Source organism: Microcaecilia unicolor, chromosome 10 (assembly GCF_901765095.1).
Source record: "Microcaecilia unicolor chromosome 10, aMicUni1.1, whole genome shotgun sequence".
NCBI lineage: Eukaryota > Metazoa > Chordata > Amphibia > Gymnophiona > Siphonopidae > Microcaecilia > Microcaecilia unicolor.
This window is the reverse complement of record NC_044040.1, coordinates 86,946,663-86,968,260: the sequence shown is the minus strand read 5'-3', so window position 1 is coordinate 86,968,260 and position 21,598 is coordinate 86,946,663. Positions and strand designations below refer to the sequence as shown.

General features: G+C 41.9%; 1 protein-coding gene across 1 annotated transcript in view; it reads right to left on the bottom strand.

The window, feature by feature from the left end:
- IRAK3 (interleukin 1 receptor associated kinase 3) overlaps positions 1-21,598 on the bottom strand; it is a 138,200-nt gene that overhangs the window by 94,558 nt on the left and 22,044 nt on the right. The window contains exon 3 of the mRNA XM_030215616.1: positions 18,621-18,772. Coding sequence (XP_030071476.1) covers positions 18,621-18,772 — 152 coding nt within the window. The remainder of the gene's footprint in view (positions 1-18,620; positions 18,773-21,598) is intronic.

Below are 21,598 nucleotides of genomic sequence, written 5' to 3'. Positions count from 1 at the left end.
GGGAACATGTGCACTCCCAGCTTGCGTAGATATGCCGCGACCACCACGAGGCACTTCGTGAACACCCGTGGGGCAGAGGCGAGCCCAAAGGGCAGCACACAATACTGAAAGTGCCGTGTCCCCAGGCGGAATCTGAGATACTGTCTGTGGGCTGGCAGTATCGGGATGTGAGTATAAGCGTCCTTTAAATCCAGGGAACATAGCCAATCGTCTTTCTGAATCATTGGTAGAAGGGTGCCTAAGGAAAGCATCCTGAACTTCTCTTTGATCAGGTATTTGTTCAGGCCTCTCAGGTCTAGGATGGGGCGCATCCCCCCTGTTTTCTTTTCCACAAGGAAGTACCTGGAATAGAATCCCTGCCCTTCCTGCCCTGGTGGCACGGGCTCGACCGCATTGGCGCTGAGAAGGGTGGAGAGTTCCTCTGCAAGTACCTGCCTGTGATGGGAGCTGAAGGACTGGGCTCCCGGTGGGCAATTTGTGGAGTGGAGGCCAAATTCAGGGCGTATCCACACCGCACTATTTGGAAAACCCACTGGTCGGAGGTTATGAGAGGCCACCTTTGGTGAAAAAATTTCAACCTCCCCCTGATCGGCAGGTCGTCCGGTACGGACACTTTGATGGCGGCTATGTTCCCATGGATCCAGTCAAAAACCCGTCCCCGGCTTTTGCTGTGGAGGCGCAGGGGGCTGCTTAGGTGCACGCTGTTGACGGGAACGAGCGCGCTGGGACTGTCCCTGTGCCTGAGAAGGCCTTCGAGCCGGCTGGGTGTACCTACGCTTGTTGTAGGCGTAGGGTGCAGCCTGCCTGGCCCGGGAAAAACGTCCACCTGCTGAGGTGGATGCTGAAGGCGCCCGGTGGGAGAGCTTGTCGAGAGCGGTTTCCCGCTGGTGTAGTTGGTCCACCAACTGCTCGACCTTCTCACCAAAGATATTATCCCCCGGCAAGGGACATCCGCCAGTCGTTGCTGGGTGCAGTTGTCCAGGTCAGAGGCACGCAGCCAGGAGAGTCTGCGCATCACTATACCTTGGGCCGCAGCTCGAGATGCCACATCACAGGTGTCATAGATACCCCAGGACAGGAACTTTCTGACCACCTCCTGAAAAGGCCTGGACTGCTCCGGAGGGAGCTTGTCGACCAGGTCCACCAGTTGCTTCACATTGTTCCGCATGTGAATGCTCGTGTAGAGCTGGTACGACTGGATGCGGGTCACGAGCATGGAAGATTGGTAGGCCTTCCTCCCAAACGAGTCCAGAGTGCGAGACTCCCACCCCGGGGGCGCCGAGGCGGTATCCTTCGAACTCCATGCCCTCTTGAGAGCAGAGTCCACGACTGCCGAGTCATGAGGCAATTGGGGCCGCATCAACTCTGGGTCAGAGTGGATTCTGTATTGGGACTCCGCTTTCTTGGGGATGGTGGGGTTAGATAAGGGCTTCAGCCAGTTCCGAAGCAGTGTCTCTTTGAGGACATTGTGCAACGGCACCGTGGAAGACTCTCTAGGTGGTGATGGATAGTCGAGGACCTCGAGCATCTCAGCCCTCGGCTCATCCACAGAGACCACGGGGAAGGGAATGGAAATCGACATATCCCTAACGAAGGAGGCAAAGGAGAGGCTCTCAGGGGGCGAGAGCTTCCTCTCCGGTGAAGGAGTGGGATCGGAGGGAAGGCCCTCAGACTCCTCTGAGGAGAAATATCTGGGGTCCTCCTCCTCCCCCCATGAGGCCTCTTCCTCGGTGTCGGACATGAGCTCTTGCAGCTCAGACCTGAACCGGGCCCGTCTCGACTGCGAGGAACCATGTCCTCGATGGTGGCGTCGAGCGGTGGACTCCCGTGCCGGTGGGGATGAAGCTTCCTCCATCGACGTCGATGGGGACTCCACCTGTGTGGCTGTTGACACCGGCACCGCAAGCGGCGCTGGCGTCTGAGGCCTCTGCATTGGGCTAGAGCAAGCCGGCGCCTCCATCAACGGCGCCGGGGGCGCAAGCACCCCCGGTGCCGGCATAGCCTGGCGCATCAGCCCTTCCAGAATCCCTGGAAGGATCGCTCAGAGGCACTCGTCAAGGCCCGCTGTCGGGAAAGGCAGGGGGGCCGGTGCAGGTGCCGGAAGCTGCTCGGGTCCAGGAGACAGTACCGAAGCACCCATGGACTGACGCAGCGGCACCTCTTCGACCGAGGGGGAACGCTCCTCTCGGCACTGCCGCTTCCTCGGCGTCGAGTCATCTCTGGAGGCGCCGGAACTGGTAGTCCCGTGCGCCGTGGGCGACCGATGACGATGTTTTTTAGTCTTCTTTCGGTGCCCATCATCGGCGCTCGGTGGCAGAGATGAAGAGGAGGTAGAACCCCCCCCCCCCCCCGGCCTCGAGGGATCGGGTCTGACAGGGTTCGGTCCCGATGGCCCTGGGTAGAGGGAGTGGCCGGGGCCGACTGCCCACGCGGTCGCTCACCCCCACTGTCGCCGGTGGTCCGGCGGGCCAACGGTACCTGTGCTCCTGGGGTCGGTGCCATCGTCGGTGCCGATTTCGTCGACATCGGTACCGGTACTGAAGATCCGGCCGTCGACACCGATGCCGTCGACATCGAAGGGCCGGCGCAAGTTCCAAAAAGACGGTCCCGAAGAACTTGCCGCTTCCGCAAGCTGAGACACAAGGTGCACGTCTTGGTATTATGCTCTGGCCCAAGGCACTGAAGGCACCAAGCGTGGGTATCGGTTTGCGAGATCTGCCGGCCGCACCGACCACACTTTTTGAATCCGCTCGGGACCTTCAAGGACATTGACGGAAAAATCGCGTCGGCGAAGTCAAAGTCGTCGATGGTGGCGGTGAAAAGCACACCCGAAAAAGAAACGACCGCGCGGCCACAAGGCCGCAACGAGGCGCCCCCGCGGCTAAAGACGACGAGGGGACAAACTAACTTCTTTTTTTTTTTTTAACACAGAAAATAAAGAAAAGAAGCGCGAACGCGCACGAAAAGAGAAAAAAGCTCGCGGCTAGGCCGCATTCCGGTTTCCGGGGCTGACAGAGAGAGAAACGATAACACGTCTCTCTCCAGCGCGGAATCGAAAAAAACTGAGCGGGAACGGTCGCGCACGGTTGGTGGGGGCTGACGTGGACGTCAACCCAGTCGTGAGAACAAGCAGCCTGCTTGTCCTCGGAGAACCGAGTGGACGCCTTGAAGGGTCCGGGAGATACATTTGACCAGAGCGCTGAGGGAACGTCGTTAAGTCCTCCCCCGATAACTGCACCTCCAAGACCCGGAGGAGAAACGGAGGCAGCGAGACAACAGCATGCTGAGATCGGAAGCGGGATCTCAGTTGCTGTAAGTGAAGACCCCGTTGCCACGTCGCCGCCAGTGAGAACAACTCCCCAGGCACGTTCTGTGATGCAGGTGTCCGTGTCTGAGGGAAATCATGGCGAGCCCTCCGTGAGGGTTGGAAGTATGGCGAAACCTGCGGTTGTTACAATGGAAACATTATGGGAAGCGATCCAAGGACTGAATACAAGCCTACAACAATTATCAGGTACCTTGCGGGGGAAGTGGCGGAATTAAAACAGGCTCAAAATCATTTATCTGGTAAGGTGGAAGAGCAGACGGCCAAAATGGAGATTTTAGATAATGATATAAAATCAGTGAAATCTTCTACAGTAACACTAATAAAAGATATAACTTCCAAAAACGTAAGACTGAATATCTGGAGAATCAGGTAAGGAGAAATAACCTACGTTTTTTGAATTTTCCTAAGTCTCCTCTCATTCCAGCACTAGAAATGTTAAAAAAGTATACTGTGGAAGTACTGGGTGTCCCCCCTGAAGGTTTTCCACCAATCACTAAAACACAATATATTACTGGTACTGGAATAACAAGATTGCCTGTTTCTCCTCAACCTGACTTAAATTTAACGGAATTCCTTGAAAATTCCATGGAAGTTATAACAGAAAGAACAACATTGTTGGTCACGTTTGCTCTAGAACTGGATCAAAATAATATATTCAGACTTTATTTCCGCCACATGAACTCTCTTTCCTGGGATCAAAAATACAGATTTTTCCTGATCTCTCACGAGATACACAAAAAAAGAAGAAAAGAATTTTTGTTGCTAAAAGCAAGAGTCCTTCATTTAGGAGGGACTTTTCTTCTCAAATTTCCATGTAAATGTAATGTTTCTTTGAATTCCACAAATTATATATTTTTTGACCGAGGGAAATTGTTAGAATTTATTTCTACTCAAGAATAATGTTGTAGTAGTCTTTGATCACTAGCGCTAAGCCTTGGCTGTGTTCACTCATGTTTCTTCTACTCTATAGATTATAATTGTTACAATTAATTTAATTGAGATTTAAAAACTATATTTCCTAGATCTTGGATCAATAATGGTGGACTAAACATATGTGAGTTATTTTCTTGCATTATGATTTAATTTCTTGATTATTGTTTTCTTTATATTCCATAATTTATGTTTATTGCATAAATGTAAATGTGAAAATTCATAAATAATAAAAAAAAAAGAACTACTTATAGACACTCTTAACAAAGAACCTAGAGCTCGTTCCCAGCTATGCACATCATGACTGACCCCCGTATCATGTCCCCATCTCTGTGTATATTTTAGAATTGGAGCCCTGTATGTTAGCAGCGCTGCATAGATTCGAGAGACACAACCCTTGGCGCTCCCTCCCCCCATTGCCAGCTCCAGATCCGTCTCCTCTAGTTGTAACTCTGTCCGAGCTTTGCGAAAGATGTAGTCTCTAATCCGGGTAAAGTGGAAGAAGTGGTGCGGAGGAAGGCCGAACTCCTCCTGCAGCTCATCATATGATCGGAATGTCCCTTCCTCCCATAGTTGTCCTAGCTGGCGCAGGCCCCTCTCTTCCCATATCTTATATACTGTGTCACCTTCCTCCCATGTGAAGTCCGAATACGTGACCTAGGCAGCCACAGCATGGAGGCTAGCTGTGTGGGTCCTATCCATTGTCGTTCTAACATAGTAACATAGTAGATGACGGCAGAAAAAGACCTGCACAGTCCACCCAGTCTGCCCAACAAGATAAACTCACGTGTCATTTTTTGTGTATACCTTACCTTGATTTGTACCTGCCTTTTTCAGGGCACAGACCATATAAGTCTGCCCAGCACTATCCCCACCTCCCAACCACCCGCCCCGCCTCCCACCACCTGCTCTGGCACAGACCGTATAAAGTCTGCCCAGCACTATCCCCACCTCCCAACCATCAGCCCTGCCTCCCACCGCCGGCTAAGCTTCTGGGGAACCCTTCCTTCTGAGGAGGATTCCTTTATGTTTATCCCACACATGTTTGAATTCTGTTACCATTTTCCTCTCCACCACCTCCCGCAGGAGGGCATTCCAAGCATCCACCACTCTCTATGTTCTATTTGAAGCCATGGTTTAGTGCCATCGTTGGTCCATCCCACCAATATTCTCAGCTGCGCTGCTTGAAAGTACAGTGAAAAGTCCGGTACACCCATTCCCCCTTTCTTTTTGGATTGGTATAGCATCTCAGCTCGTACCCGCGGTGGTTTATGTTTCCAGATAAATGCAAAGGCTTTACGCTTTAGCTGACGAAAAAAGCTGTCAGGGATCGGCAATGGCAATGCCAGAAACAGGTATAGAATTTTTGGAGGTATCATCATTTTTACGGCTTGGATCCTCCCCATCCATGAGAGCTCCAGCCCCTCCCACCGATCCAATTCTTGAAATAGTCCTCGCAATAACTTCCATCTTCTTCACTTTGCTCTGCTGAAGGGTTGTCAATCTGTCCAGCAGGTATCCACATGTGTCTTGGTATCGAACCACAGGAGACAGCAGAGATGGAAAAAAAATGACCAATGGTGCATAAATAATCTTTAATGAATATCTTTCAAATTTATTTATTTATTGCATTTGTATCCCACATTTTCCCACCTCTTTGCAGGCTCAATGTGGCTTACAATACATCATGGATAATGGAAATAAGAAGAGAATACACATTTGGTGTTACAGAAGGATTTTGGGTTGTATGGTAATGGAATACCTGATAGTGGTATAGCAGAATACATTATAAGACATTCCTGGATATATGTGGAGAATATTACATGTGTTGATCTTTGTGGTATATCTTATCAAAGAGATGGGTCTTCAGTAGTTTGCGGAAGCTGGTCAATTCATAGATCGCTTTTAGGTTGCATGGTAACGCGTTCCAGAGTTGCGTGCTCATATAGGAAAAATAATGACTTGACACAGGCTGTGTTTTGACTAGATTGCCTGCATCAGGAGTCTAGCCAAACACGGCCCGTGTCAAGTCGTTTGGAAGATATTCATTCAGGATTATTTGTGCACCATTGGTCATTTGGGGGTTTTTTCTCTGTATCCTATGCCTTACTGCAGTTTTGTTCTTCTGTTTTTTTAGTATTGAGTGACAACCACAGAAGAAAACAAACCTTCACACTGATAAAGCCAAAGCACAAAGTAACAGTGAAGGAGACAAGATGGATGATGTAAAGAATACCTGGCCACAGAGCATGCGGCAGATGTTCTATATGCAGGCATGCAGTTATTACAGACTCTTTCACACATCCAATTACCAAAAAAAGATATCCATTGACAAGGCATACCGACTGTAACTCAACTGGGGTAATAACATAGTAACATAGTAGATGACGGCAGAAAAAGACCTGCATGGTCCATCCAGTCTGCCCAACAAGATGACTCATATGTGCTACTTTTTGTGTATACCCTACTTTGATTTGTACCTGTGCTCTTCAGGGCACAGACCGTATAAGTCTGTCCAGCACTATCCCCGCCTCCCAACCACTGGCTCTGGCACAGCAATATATATCATCAGATGCCCCTGCAATCTCCTCTACATAGGTAAGGCAAAATGTATGATAAAAACCAGAATCATTGAACATAAGAGTTGCATAAATAGGAATATACAAACAGCTCCTTTAGTATCACATTGGAATGCTCTAAATTATACCATTGAAGATCTTAATTTGCTTGTGTTCAAACAAATCATTCCAAAGTGGAGAGGGGGCGATACCGATAATCTTTTGTTACAAGAAGAACAGCATTTAATTTTTGGATTTGACACTGTAATGCCTAAAGGTCTCAACATGGACTTAACAGTTTTCCTCTAAAATTTTAAGACTGTGATTACTCTAAGCTATTGTATGCTACTGCTCAAAAATAGTCTGGACAAAACATAATGCATATACATATTCATGTTATCCAATCTAATTCTCAGCACTGACATTTTTCATATATATCTTTTTTAGATTAGAATACTGATGCAATTTACATATTACATATGATTTTAATGATGTCTTATTCCAGAGGTATGACAGCTTTGCATCAGAATTCCATCCATTTTATTTATTTTTTTACTTTTTATTTTGGATTTTATTTTTTATCATGATGTTCCTCTCTGCCCCTACTGGACATGCAATGCTATTACACTCTCTTCAGGTGGTCAGGTGATTACACTTCTCAGTCACGCTATCATCTCTATGACGTCAGTGCATACATTAAAATGACGGTATATTTAGTAGCCACATTCACTATTACAGGTTCGATGTTTTTATGATGGTGCTCGTCTCGTTTTGACTACACACACTTAAGTCAAGGAGATTGTTGTTACACAGCTTCATTTTAGTAAGTTCTGAGCCCGGATGTATTGCACAGTCTATCCTTCTTTCTACTAAGGTCCTTTGTACGGCGGCCATAACTTGGATCCGCAACTTTGGCACATCTACATTATGCCTTCTGTTGGTCAGTACTTGTGTATTACATTGTAAAGCTTTTATGTTTCTATTATTTTTGCTTTCACATCTTGAATGCAAGCTAACGTCAGATTTTGATTGCATACGTTTTAAAGTTCCTAATTGGTCATTTTTTAATATTAATATTTATATGAATATTTATTTTCTCCCACCACATCTTTAATACAAGCTTATGTCAACTTTTAACTACATTTGCCTTGAAACTGTCAGAAAGGTTTTTTTTGCCAGTTATGTCCCCTTTGCTTTCTGCACGATCACTGCTTATATGGGTATTCCTTGCCCTTCTTGACACCATTGTTTGTACTGTCATTTCCCGCCTTTGTTTGCTTTCCTTGTTTATACTGTCTTCAAATGCCTGCGCTTGCTCTAGCCTCAACAAACGATACGTAATAATTTATCTAGCAGATAAAGACTGTTAATGTTCTCACGCTCCTAATTAACTGGTATTCTTCTCCCGTTTCTTACCAGCTCCTGTCATCACTATTGGCTTGTGTCACTCTTGCTCTTTAGACATATATTTTTTTCACAAATATAAATATAGATTAGTTTATTTATATCTGTATATCTTCTTACATTTCTCTTACATTTTTTAGTCATACTCATCCATGTATTTGTTTTTATCATTTTTTTATTACTTGTCTAAGCATTTGTTTTTCCTTTTTGCTTGCCAGCTGTACATATTGTTTGAAGATTGCGTGCTTTTACAGAAAACACTATAGCAATAATATACAGATACCACTATATATTCTATCATTTTTCTTCCCGCACCCCCCTCCTTTTTACATCTAACTTTTGGTATGACCACTTCTCAAAATTATAATTATATTTGTGTTAAAATGAAACGCTGTTCCATTATGAATCATATCCTTGATAGCTCCATATGGACCACACTTCTGATTTCAATATACTAGCCCATATAATACAGGTGTATAATATGTATTCTATTTTGCATAGATTTTTGTTTTGAATTTAATAATGTCATTCCTAGATAATTCTAATTTCTGTATATTAATTAGGTTGCACGTAGAAGTCATTCCTAAATGGACACACACATATACAAATCTATTTTCTGTATATAAATTAAGCTAACACCCACAGAAGGTGAACTCTCCACAGGAAAACCAATGAAAGGCAAAACACACAGTGGATCCAAAAAAGTCCTCTCACAATGAGTGTCTTCCTGAACAAGGTCTTTATTGACAGTAGCAGAAATGACCCGACACGTGACGTGTTTCGGCCGTGAGGCCTGCGTCAGGGGTCTATAAAATAATATAATATACAAAGACATGCATAAAAATACAATTATAATTAAAAACATGAATAAAAACTTGAACATCCATATACAATTTCTTGTACAAATTTAGACAAATAAAACATCAGAATGAAAGATGCAAAGTATATATAATAAAAAATATATGATAAAAATATAAGAGTATATGACTTTAAAAGAATAAAGAATATTGAATTATGTAAAGATATGAAATTATACCACATAGAGATAATGAGGACAAGGCATGGAATAAAATACACAACATAATAAAGTATAAATATAGAGGACATACCTAGTATTATCTGTAGAAAAAAGTACCTTGTAGATCAGATGAAAAAAAAAAAAGCACTAAAGCTGCTAACAACGATATCTGTAATAAATATGTAAGCGAAGGCATAAATCACTACATACTCTCCATACATACATATACAACAAAATGAAATGATACTGAAAAAAGTGAAACATAGAATATATGGACAGGGATCCCAAAAAATTGTTTTGATGATGGAGAATAATGAAGAAGACCACACGGGTATGAAAATAAAAATAAAAAAATGAAAATGAAAACAAGGCACGGATGCCAAATGAATCAGCAAATGTGAAAGGTGATGAACCATAAAATGATAAGGATGGGAGAAACAGAAAAAAGAATTGCCTGATATTACTGTGAAAAATAGCATATATTAAAAAAGAAGACCATAAACTACTAAGAAAAATGGACCATAACATAGGGGAACCACCTAACTGAAAAATAATATTACCTTTGCAAAAGTGCATAAAGAACCACATAACATGCTGGCAGAGTACACCTGAAGGCCATGTTTAGACGATACTCTCACCATAAAAAATATAAAATAAGAGTCAGCAAAAGTATATTGGCATGTAAAGATAAATAAAGCTGTGCCCACAGGAATGATGACATAAATATCCTCAGTGTAAATCAAAAAGGGGGCAAAATTACAAATAAAAGGTAAATGCCAATCGAAATGAGAAAAAATAAATAAGAAAAAATAATGGGTGTGGGGCATGCTATAAGCTATTGCAGCAGCCAGCATAGCTATCAGCGATACAACGCGATCGAGCCATGAAAACGCCAAAGTTAATACTGAGTACTGAAAAGTACGCTAGTTTATGTAAGGCACCATGCTAAACTCAATAACTGCACTAAATCAGCACTAATTTAAGTGAAGACTTAATGAAAGTTGGAAAGGCAGAGGAGAAATCGATAAAAATGCTTATCATACACAAGAACCCGTTAATACATATGAGAGCATATGAAGACAATATGAAACAATACTATCAACACGGAATATTAAAAAAAAATGAGTCTAAAAATGTATATTAACATCTAAAAATATCTAAAACTGTGCCCAAAGGAATATTGACGTAGCTCCCCTAGGTGTAAATCAAAAAAGGGGGGGATTATTGCAGATAAAATATATAACAATGAAAATGAATGGAATAGTCAGTGTGGGGCATGCTATAAACTACTAAAACAGACTACATAGCTATCGGCATTGCACAAGATCAGGCCATAAAAGCGCCTAAATGACTGCTGAGTACTGGGAAGCAAATTCGTTTGTGTGAGGCACAATGCAAACCGCTATAACTGCATTGAATTAGCACTGGTTAAATAAAAGCTAACAGGACTAAGGAAAAACCAATGAAAATGCTTACCGTACACAAGAAAACGCTGTGTTGCTTTGTGAAACGAAATGTATGGCAAAACATGAAACCACCTTCAAGGGAAGGATTTATACCGGAAGTAAAGATGACATCACTTCCCCTGTGATTGGAACGAACCATTACTAAGGAGATATAGCACATGCGAGTGGTGGGGTCGATACTTAATGGTATGATCGATATAAGAGACTCCACTGCTAAAAAGGGGTTAGTGAAGACAATGGGGCGCACATAAAGCTATAGGTGGAATCTAACAACAATAAAACAAGAGATTGGACTATATAAACCATGTGATCAAATATGTAGTTCCAGCTAACTACAGAATACAAATGAAAAATAAAAGGTAAAAAATAAAAATAGCGATTCAATTGTTCGACATGGACAAATAATTTTGTAAAAAAATTTTTTAAACATATATATAGGTCCTCGTATACAATGTATATGCTATAAAAATAAAAATAAAAATGGTAATAATCCTGAATGATGGAACAAAATAATAATAATGGAAATGAAAAAAATGAATATGAAAAACCAAAAAATGTGTAATAGAAAAAAGACAGGCGACTGGGAACACTGAACAAAAATAAAAATAAAAGCAAAAATGAAAATGAAAATAACAAGGATGATCATAAAAAAGGACTGAAATCCATGTCCATATTGAGTCCATGCGGTGTGGCTGTACCTAATGTATATATAGTTCTCTGTTCTTCCCTTAGCAGTTTCTCATCCATATTACCACCTCTCCAGGACATAGATATTTTTTTGAATACAAAAAATTTTAAATGTTCAATTGTATGATTTTTTTCAACCCAATGAGTCACCAGGGGGGCGCTATGTATCTGCCTTGTGAGGCAACTCCTATGTTCTATAATTCTTGTTTTTATGGCTCTCTTAGTTTTTCCTACATAGAGTAAGTCACAAGGACATATTATGATGTAAATAACTCCAGTAGTATTACAATCTGAAAAATGTCTGAGAGTGTAGTTTTTGTTATTATGTTTACTGTGAAATGAAGTGATAGTAAGTGAGTGTTTGCACACTGAACATCTCCCACATGGTATATGGCCAAAGGAATCTCCTCTTGTGGAATGGGGCTCTGGAAGGGTAGAGGGAACCAAAAACTCTCTAATGTTGCGGTTGCGGGCGTGTGCAATGACTGGAACTTGATTTGTAAAGCAGGTATGTGTCTCCAAAATATGCCAATGCTTTTTAATGATGTTTCTAATGCCTCCTGATAAATGTGAATATTTTAATGTGCAAACCAAATCTGGGCTTAGTTTGTCTGGCTTGGCAATCAGGAGATCATTCCTGTTCTTATTAATGGCCCTCTTTAGACTATTATTAACACATGCACGGGGATATCCTCTGGAGCTGAACCTGTTGGACATATCAACAGATTTAGTTTGAAAATCGTCAAAATCTGTACAAAGCCTACGCAACCTCAAGAACTGTGAATAAGGTAAGTTTTCTTTTAATGATCTATTGTGAAAACTAGTGAAATGTAAATAGTTATTCTTATCTGTAGGTTTCCTATATATAGTAGTTTTGAACCCATATGTAGTTTTTTGTATCAAAATGTCCAAAAAAGGAATCTCACTGTGGTGATGGTGCATCTGAAAACGTAGGTTGGGGTCCCTGGTGTTCAACCAAGACATGAACGAGGATAAACTATCTATGTTGCCTTTCCATAGCAGGAAGATATCATCTATATAGCGTTTGTACATTCTGATCTCTTTTTTATATGGGTGTATTCTGAGAAATCTCTCTTCAAACTGGGCAACATATAGATTAGCAATATCAGGGGCCATGGCTGACCCCATAGCTGTGCCTTTAATTTGTTGGAAAAAACTGCCATCAAAACCAAAATAGTTCTTAGTAAGGGCAATAGTAGCCAAGGCAAGAATGAAATGATTAGGAATACGTCGCTCATGGGTCCTTCTCTTAAGTGTATTCTCTATTACTATCAGGGCTTCCAACTGAGGAATATTGGTATAGAGAGCTTCTATGTCCAGGGTCACCATAGTAACATCTTCAAGATCTCCATCAAACATTTCTAAAATGTTGATCATATGGGATGAGTCTCTAACGTATGAGTCAATCTCTGGGACAAAGGGTCGTAAAAAATAGTCTACGAACTGAGAGAGAGGCTCTAAAACTGAACCGTTTCCTGAGATGATAGGACAACCAGGTGGGTTATCTAACCTTTTATGTATCTTAGGAAGAGTATATATGGTGGGGATAGAAGGACACTTAACTGTAAGGTAATTTTTTTCTTTAAGAGTGATATACCCAGCATCGAAAGCAAAAGACACTAATTCTAATATGTCTTTCTGAAGTTGGTCAGTAGGATCTTTTTCCAGTTGGATATAATATTCTAAATCAAAAATCTGTCGGTGTATTTCCATGATATATTCTTGTCTGTTTTGTATAACAATAGCTCCACCCTTATCTGCTGGTTTTATGACAATATCTCGATTCTGAGAAAGTGTTAATAAGGCATTATGCTCATCTTTTGTAAGGTTGTGATGAGCCTTACGATTCTTCCTTTCAAGGCGTTCTTTGTCTGAAAGAACACACTTGTAAAAAGTGAAAACCACAGGATCTGGAGGTCCAGGCGGTATCCATTTGGATTTACCTTTGATCACTGAGAAGTCTTGATAACCCTCTGTATTATTAGAAAAAAAGTGTTTAATCAGTAATTTCCTATAAAACCTAAACATGTCGACCCTTGTCTGGAAAGAATCATATCTTGCCGTAGGGACAAATGAAAGGCCTTTCTTTAAAATGTTTAATTGATGCTCTGAAAGAATGGAATTTGAAAGATTGACTATGGGAGTATCATCATTTTCCTCTCTCATATTCAATATTGTTGGTTGTATCGGTTGTGATAAGGATGGCTGCTGCCTCTGGGTCTTCCTCTTGCCCTTCCTCGATTGTAGCCCCGGCCTCTTAGTGGTGGCCCTCTGTATTGTCGTGATTGTTCTAGAAACGGGGTCCTCGTGGGCCAAATTTGATCTAAAAAAGTAGTAGAGGGACCAGCTGTTGGAACATTGGTGGGGCTGGATAAAGGGGAAGTAAAACATTCATCAGAGTCACTCCTAATGCGTTTATTATTTCTCCTACTGGGTGACTCTATATTTTCTGCTGGTCTCCTAGGTCTTTGATGAATGTCACTAATCATTTGTTTAGAATCATATTCACTTTGAAAACGTGGCCTAGATTTATATTGAATATTTCTAGTATTCCTTTTAGGTTTAGACCAGGGATAAATAGGACCCCTCCTATAGTCTTCAGAATCTCTATGTAGTTTATTGATTTTACTCTTTTTTATTTCATTTCTAAAACTATCCATCCGTTTATTACCATCTATTATAATCTCATCAAACTTTGGATCAGTATTTTTTAATACTTCTAATTTTTCATTAACAAATGGTCTTAAAATATCATTCCTTTTTTTTGACGTTTCTATAATAAGAATCATCAGATCAAGTGAACACTTGTTCAGAATAGAACACCACTGAGTGAGGAAGTCCTCATCATCAGTAAACAAGCGAGGTTCCTTCATAATTCTGAGGCCCCTAGGTATCTTTTTATTCCTACAATATTGTAATAAAGTAGCATAATGTAACTCATTTTGTATTATAGATTTATTATTCTTAATCATATCTGTCCATAAATCTACAAGAGATACACCGGGACATTCTTCTGCCTCTAATGGTGTAAAATCTTGCATTAATCTTTGTAACCTCTCGCCACTGAAGCTGAGGACGTCATCCCATGGCTCGAAGGCCATGGTGTACCTCCAAGTCCAACGAAGCAAACACCCACAGAAGGTGAACTCTCCACAGGAAAACCAATGAAAGGCAAAACACACAGTGGATCCAAAAAAGTCCTCTCACAATGAGTGTCTTCCTGAACAAGGTCTTTATTGACAGTAGCAGAAATGACCCGACACGTGACGTGTTTCGGCCGTGAGGCCTGCGTCAGGGGTCTATAAAATAATATAATATACAAAGACATGCATAAAAATACAATTATAATTAAAAACATGAATAAAAACTTGAACATCCATATACAATTTCTTGTACAAATTTAGACAAATAAAACATCAGAATGAAAGATGCAAAGTATATATAATAAAAAATATATGATAAAAATATAAGAGTATATGACTTTAAAAGAATAAAGAATATTGAATTATGTAAAGATATGAAATTATACCACATAGAGATAATGAGGACAAGGCATGGAATAAAATACACAACATAATAAAGTATAAATATAGAGGACATACCTAGTATTATCTGTAGAAAAAAGTACCTTGTAGATCAGATGAAAAAAAAAAGCACTAAAGCTGCTAACAACGATATCTATAATAAATATGTAAGCGAAGGCATAAATCACTACATACTCTCCATACATACATATACAACAAAATGAAATGATACTGAAAAAAGTGAAACATAGAATATATGGACAGGGATCCCAAAAAATTGTTTTGATGATGGAGAATAATGAAGAAGACCACACGGGTATGAAAATAAAAATAAAAAAATGAAAATGAAAACAAGGCACGGATGCCAAATGAATCAGCAAATGTGAAAGGTGATGAACCATAAAATGATAAGGATGGGAGAAACAGAAAAAAGAATTGCCTGATATTACTGTGAAAAATAGCATATATTAAAAAAGAAGACCATAAACTACTAAGAAAAATGGACCATAACATAGGGGAACCACCTAACTGAAAAATAATATTACCTTTGCAAAAGTGCATAAAGAACCACATAACATGCTGGCAGAGTACACCTGAAGGCCATGTTTAGACGATACTCTCACCATAAAAAATATAAAATAAGAGTCAGCAAAAGTATATTGGCATGTAAAGATAAATAAAGCTGTGCCCACAGGAATGATGACATAAATATCCTCAGTGTAAATCAAAAAGGGGGCAAAATTACAAATAAAAGGTAAATGCCAATCGAAATGAGAAAAAATAAATAAGAAAAAATAATGGGTGTGGGGCATGCTATAAGCTATTGCAGCAGCCAGCATAGCTATCAGCGATACAACGCGATCGAGCCATGAAAACGCCAAAGTTAATACTGAGTACTGAAAAGTACGCTAGTTTATGTAAGGCACCATGCTAAACTCAATAACTGCTCTAAATCAGCACTAATTTAAGTGAAGACTTAATGAAAGTTGGAAAGGCAGAGGAGAAATCGATAAAAATGCTTATCATACACAAGAACCCGTTAATACATATGAGAGCATATGAAGACAATATGAAACAATACTATCAACACGGAATATTAAAAAAAATGAGTCTAAAAATGTATATTAACATCTAAAAATATCTAAAACTGTGCCCAAAGGAATACTGACGTAGCTCCCCTAGGTGTAAATCAAAAAAGGGGGGGATTATTGCAGATAAAATATAATACATAATACACATTCTGAAATATATTATTATTATATTTATATTATTATGATTATATTTTTACTTTATTACTGTTTTATCATTTACATATACACTTGTTCTTTCTATTTACCTGAAAGCAACCAGTCTGTGTCTTGGCTTTGCATTAAGTGCGTTTTTTGATTGCATCAAGTTTAATTTTTAATGTCATTTGTTTAATTTTAGTCTTTTGCTAACATTTTAATTGTTTTACTCAGGGGCGTAGCTACGGGTGGGCCTGGGTGGGCCCAGGCCCGCCCAATCTGAACTCAGGCCCGCCCAATTTATCCTGATAGGTGCAGGTTAACAGTGGGAGTACACAGCCTTTCTGCTATGGCTCGCTTGCTCATCCACATGCAGCCTGCACTGCAGCCAGAAGCTCTCCTCTGATCCTCCTCCTCCACAAAAGTACCAACCCTTTTTTTTTTTTTTTTTAAAGTGCACCGATCCAAAGGTCTGTCGTAGCGGGGCGCCACACGCCTACTGCCCTTCCTGGCGTAGTTTTAATTAATCTGCTTCTTTATCTGTGCCTGAAATCTGCTGACAATTTATGGGGCTGCCGTGTTTTTAAATTATTTTTTTCCCCCGTAGGTTCACTACTTCGTGCCTAATTTTATATCCTTACAACTGAATCATACAGTAATGCCAAGGAGAAGAATATTAGCTGTGAAATAATATTAGCTTAACTAGAACTTTCTGATCAAATGCTCGACTTTTTTTTTTTTACCCAGACCCCCTCCCTGTAGAACCATGCCTAAAAAGCCCTCCGAGGATGGGGGGGGGGGGGAGGTGAAAGCGGGGTATCTCTATGCACACTAAAAGCCTGCAGCCCGTGACACAAGGCACCAGCTTCTTAAAGGGGAATGCAATCGCCTGTCTGGCAGCATTCTTAGGTCATGCTGGACAACTGACGGGAAGGTGTTTAAGGTGGGTGTAAGAGTGGATGGGGCTGTCTCAGAAGCTTTTCCTTTAAGCAATTGTATTCCATTGTGCAATAAAACGTTACTGGGAGCAAGAGATTAGGGCTTGTAAGTACTTCCTGAGAACTGTATGCTTCTTTATCTGCCTCCTGTCCTGTTGACAAAGAGACACCCCAGCCAACCCAGCAAAGACAGACAAAACTGTACAGAGGGTTGCTGGCTGTTTCTCAAGATATGGTTACGGGTCTGCTATAAGAATTAAGTAGAACTAGGCTATCAAAAATCTTTCCCTATCCCTATTTCAAGAAGTAGCTTTGAGATCATTTTGAATCAAAAGTTAATTACTATTGCAGAAGTTTACTTAGTGAGCCCATGCTGCAGGAAGTGACTGCAGCAAGCAGAAAACTCCGAGCCAAGCATGTTTTGTTTTGAGGAGGGTTCCGTGCCCCACCCGCAGGGCTCTGGGGCAAATCCTGATATTCCTTCTGTGACACTGCCTCGGAGCTCGGTCTTCTGCTTGCACTTCCAGGTGCTGCTCCATGTCGTGCAGCTCCCTGGCTCTTGATACGTCCAGTGTGCCGGCTGACTGCTCTCTACCTGGATTTTGCAGGTAAGTGTGCCAGCTGGCTGCCTTCTCTGCCCCTGATGACTGAGAAAATGGCACAGCTGGTCTTTGCTTTGATGCCTTGGAAAAGTTTGCTTTGAAGCACTGCAGAAGACTTTTTGGCCAGAGCTGACTTTGTGTGGAATTTATAGTCTTTGATTCTACCCATTTAAATCTATGCTGCAGGTCCCATAAAGATATCCCGATAAGGTTGTTAGAAAGCCAGGACTGATCTGAAATCGCTGTCTTGGAACTGGGTAACTTGGTAGGTCTGGGTACAGCAGACAGTGTTTTCAAACTTGGAAAGTGCCAGCGTTCTTGAAAAGGTTAGGGTCAGTAATTCAATCATCAAGTGCATTCAAAGACATTATCCCAAGAAACACTATTCATACCTGTATACATAGTGCCCACCCATATTAGCTCTGGGCCCACCCAAAATGTCAGGTCTGGCTATGCCACTGGTTTTACTCTATAAGTGTCATGTACTATTTTTAGGGACTCCTGAGGCAGGCAAGAATGGCCGAAACACGACTCGTGTCGAGTCCAAGTTTTATTAATAAACTTTTGCTGTGAACTTTATTTAGTATTGAACCATACCATCCGGTAATCACTGGATTCCAGATGATCACCCACTATAACAACATCAGAAACATTCTCTTTATTCATAAGCACCATCCAGTATGGCCCCATCTCACAAGGGTTCAATTTCCAACTGCTGGAACAGTTCTTCCAGTAGAAAATCTAAGATTACCCTACTTCTAGGCAACGCTATAACAATGATGACTCAATCAACTTCAGGCATATTGAAATCACCTATTAGCAGTACTCAAAGAATGAAGAAAATACTAAGCCTAAATTGTTGTTACTGCTGCCAATCTTGATTACTTAGTAAGAACAATATTCTGCAGTACCGTGTACCTGTTTAAGTAGCTTAACAGCAAATGCTCGATTTTGAATTTCTGCTTTGTACACTTTGAAAAAGTGTCCTTCCCCAATCATCATGTCGTCATGGAAGTCCTTAGTTGCCTCTCTGATATTGTGAAAGCTGATGGTGAATGGTAATTTAATTTCTGGGAATCAAAAAGTTAACATAAGTGCTGAACATTTACAGAATTCAAAGATCATTTCTGTTCATAATTTTTGCTCAAGCTTTTTAATTACCTGACACTTGTGCTTATAAAGGCAGACACTGATGGGAGCAGGCAGAAATGCAGAGAGGTAGCTTTAAGGATCAAGCAAATGTACAGCAAAATAAAAGAAAAGCACCCACAGGCCTGTTTGCTTTTGTAATTCTAAAGAAGCACCTCTTATCCACAGATTTTATTTCCTGCAAGGAAAAATATTACACAGAAAAACTGTAAAAACAGCAGTGAGAGCCACCTGTCTGAAAGGGCTAAAATTTAAGGATTGAGAAAATGATACACCAACACCGACTTACTGGCAGAACTTAAGTAGCTTGCCCTAGTTTTGCCAGATGTTAAAATCTTTATCATTATGGGGAGGACAGTTTTCAAAAAGGCAACTAGTCAGTAGCCTAAGTTGTTATGTAGCTACATCCTTTGTTTGAAAATTGCTCCGCCACTGAATGGCAAAATACAGATGACCAGTTTTACAAAGAAACTTTATAAAATCAATTTAATGCAGGCATTCCTGTACGTGTGATTAATCAGAAGATTAAACTATACGTGCATAATTTGATTTGTAGATTATATGGTAACTATTTACACCCTCCTCAACTGCCTGGACAAGTAGCAGGAGCACATTACCTAGGTACAAATACACCCATTTAGCTTAAGATAAATTTTCACAGGGGAACAATTTGGGTAATTTCTTTTAGAAAATTAGATCAAGATACAGATATAGAAATACCTACATACTTCGTGCTATGCAGCTTGCTCATAATGCCCCCAATAGAGAAATTTTTATAAATGGACATATATGTTCAAAGCCCAACATGTTGCTTATTTGTCCCTATTTTGTGCATATGTGCCTTTATAAAATAGGTATCCAGAACAGACACAAAACTGCACAAATTCAAGCCTGCTCTAAAGGTGATGTAAACACGTGGGTTCCCTATAAGGGTAATTTTATAAGAGATCACCTAGACTGACAGGGCAAGAAGTCACCTATTTGTAGCCTATTATATAAAATATATAGGCACCAATATGTCATTATAAAGCATCAGAATAAATCCTACAGAAATCACTGCAAAGGTGAGGCTACAGACATTTACACCTGCTCAGAAGCAGGTGTTAGTGTTTCTGTGAATGGATATATTTTATGAAGTACACACAAATTACAATTCCAACAACAAGTCATCCAAAACATGCCCCAGGGCATGCCTACACCTAGGTTATATGAAAGAACACACGTTCTAGTCAACACATGTACTTGTACATGTGGGGTAATTTTATAAAAAAGTTATTTTATGCATATATACTGCTATTTACATACAAAAAAATGCCTTTATAAAATTACCCTTTATGTGTTTACCAACATCTCTCTATATAAAACGCACCTCCAACGTTCTAATGAAGCCTCTGTTAGCCAACATTCTAAAGTGAAGGGGGTGAGATCGCATTGTGTCTGCCCCGCCCACGCATCAAACGTGATGACGTCGAGGGCGGAGCAATGACACTCAACCAATCGCAACGCTCGGCAGCGAAGCGTCAGGGAAGGAGGCGGCGCTCTCGACGTCTAGCCTTCCCTTCGCTGTGTTCCGCCTTCTTCTGACGTCAAGGATGACGTCAAAAGAAGGCGGAACACAGCGAAGGGAAACCTAGACGTCGGGAGTGCCGCCTCCTTCCCTGACGCTTCGCTGCCGGAACCGGCACGGAGGTAAATTTAAAAACAAGAAAAAAAAAAAAAAAACAACCATGTTGGGGGGAGAGAAGAGGGTGGCCACTAAAGAACAACAATGGGAGCGGCAGGGCAGGGGAGAAACGACAGCATGGATGCGAAGAGGGGGGGAAGAAGAGGGCGGCCCAGGCTGGGACATGGGAGAGAGAGCAGCATGGATGCAAGGGGGGTCATGAAAGGGAGACAGGGGACTTGCTGCAAAAGGATGAATGGAGGCGGCAGGGGACAGAGGAGCATGGATGGGCATGGATTGGGATGGCAGGGCTCAGGAAGAGAGGGCAATTGCTGGAAAGGGATGAATGGAGGGGGCAGGGGACAGAGGAGCATGGATGGGCATGGATTGGGAGGGCAGGACTCAGGGAGAGAGGGAAATTGCTGGATAGGGATGAATAGAGGGGACAGATGGGCATGGATGGAAATGGATTGCAGGGCAGGCCTCAGGGAGAGAGGGCAATTGCTGGATAGGGAAAAATGGAGGGGCCAGGTGACAGATGAGCATGGATGGGCATGGATTCGAAGGGCAGGACTCAGGGAGACGGGAATTGCTGGATAAGAATGAATGGAGGGGACAGATGGCCATGGATGGATATGGATTGCAGGGCAGGCCTCAGGCAGAGAGGGGAAATGCTGGATAGGGAAAAATGGAGGGGCCAGGTGACAGATGAGCATGGATGGGCATGGATTGGAAGGGCAGGACTCAGGGAGAGGGGAATTGCTGGATAGGGATGAATGGAGGGCACAGATGGCCATGGATGCATATGGATTGCAGGGCAGGCCTCAGGCAGAGAGGGGAAATGCTGGATAGGGAAAAATGGAGGGGCCAGGTGACAGATGAGCATGGATTGGAAGGGCAGGACTCAGGGAGAGGGGAATTGCTGGATAGGGATGAATGGAGGGCACAGATGGGCATGGATGCATATGGATTGCAGGGCAGGCCTCAGGCAGAGAGGGGAAATGCTGGATACGGAAAAATGTAGGGGCCAGGTGACAGATGAGCATGGATGGGCATGTATTGGAAGGGCAGGACTCAGGGAGAG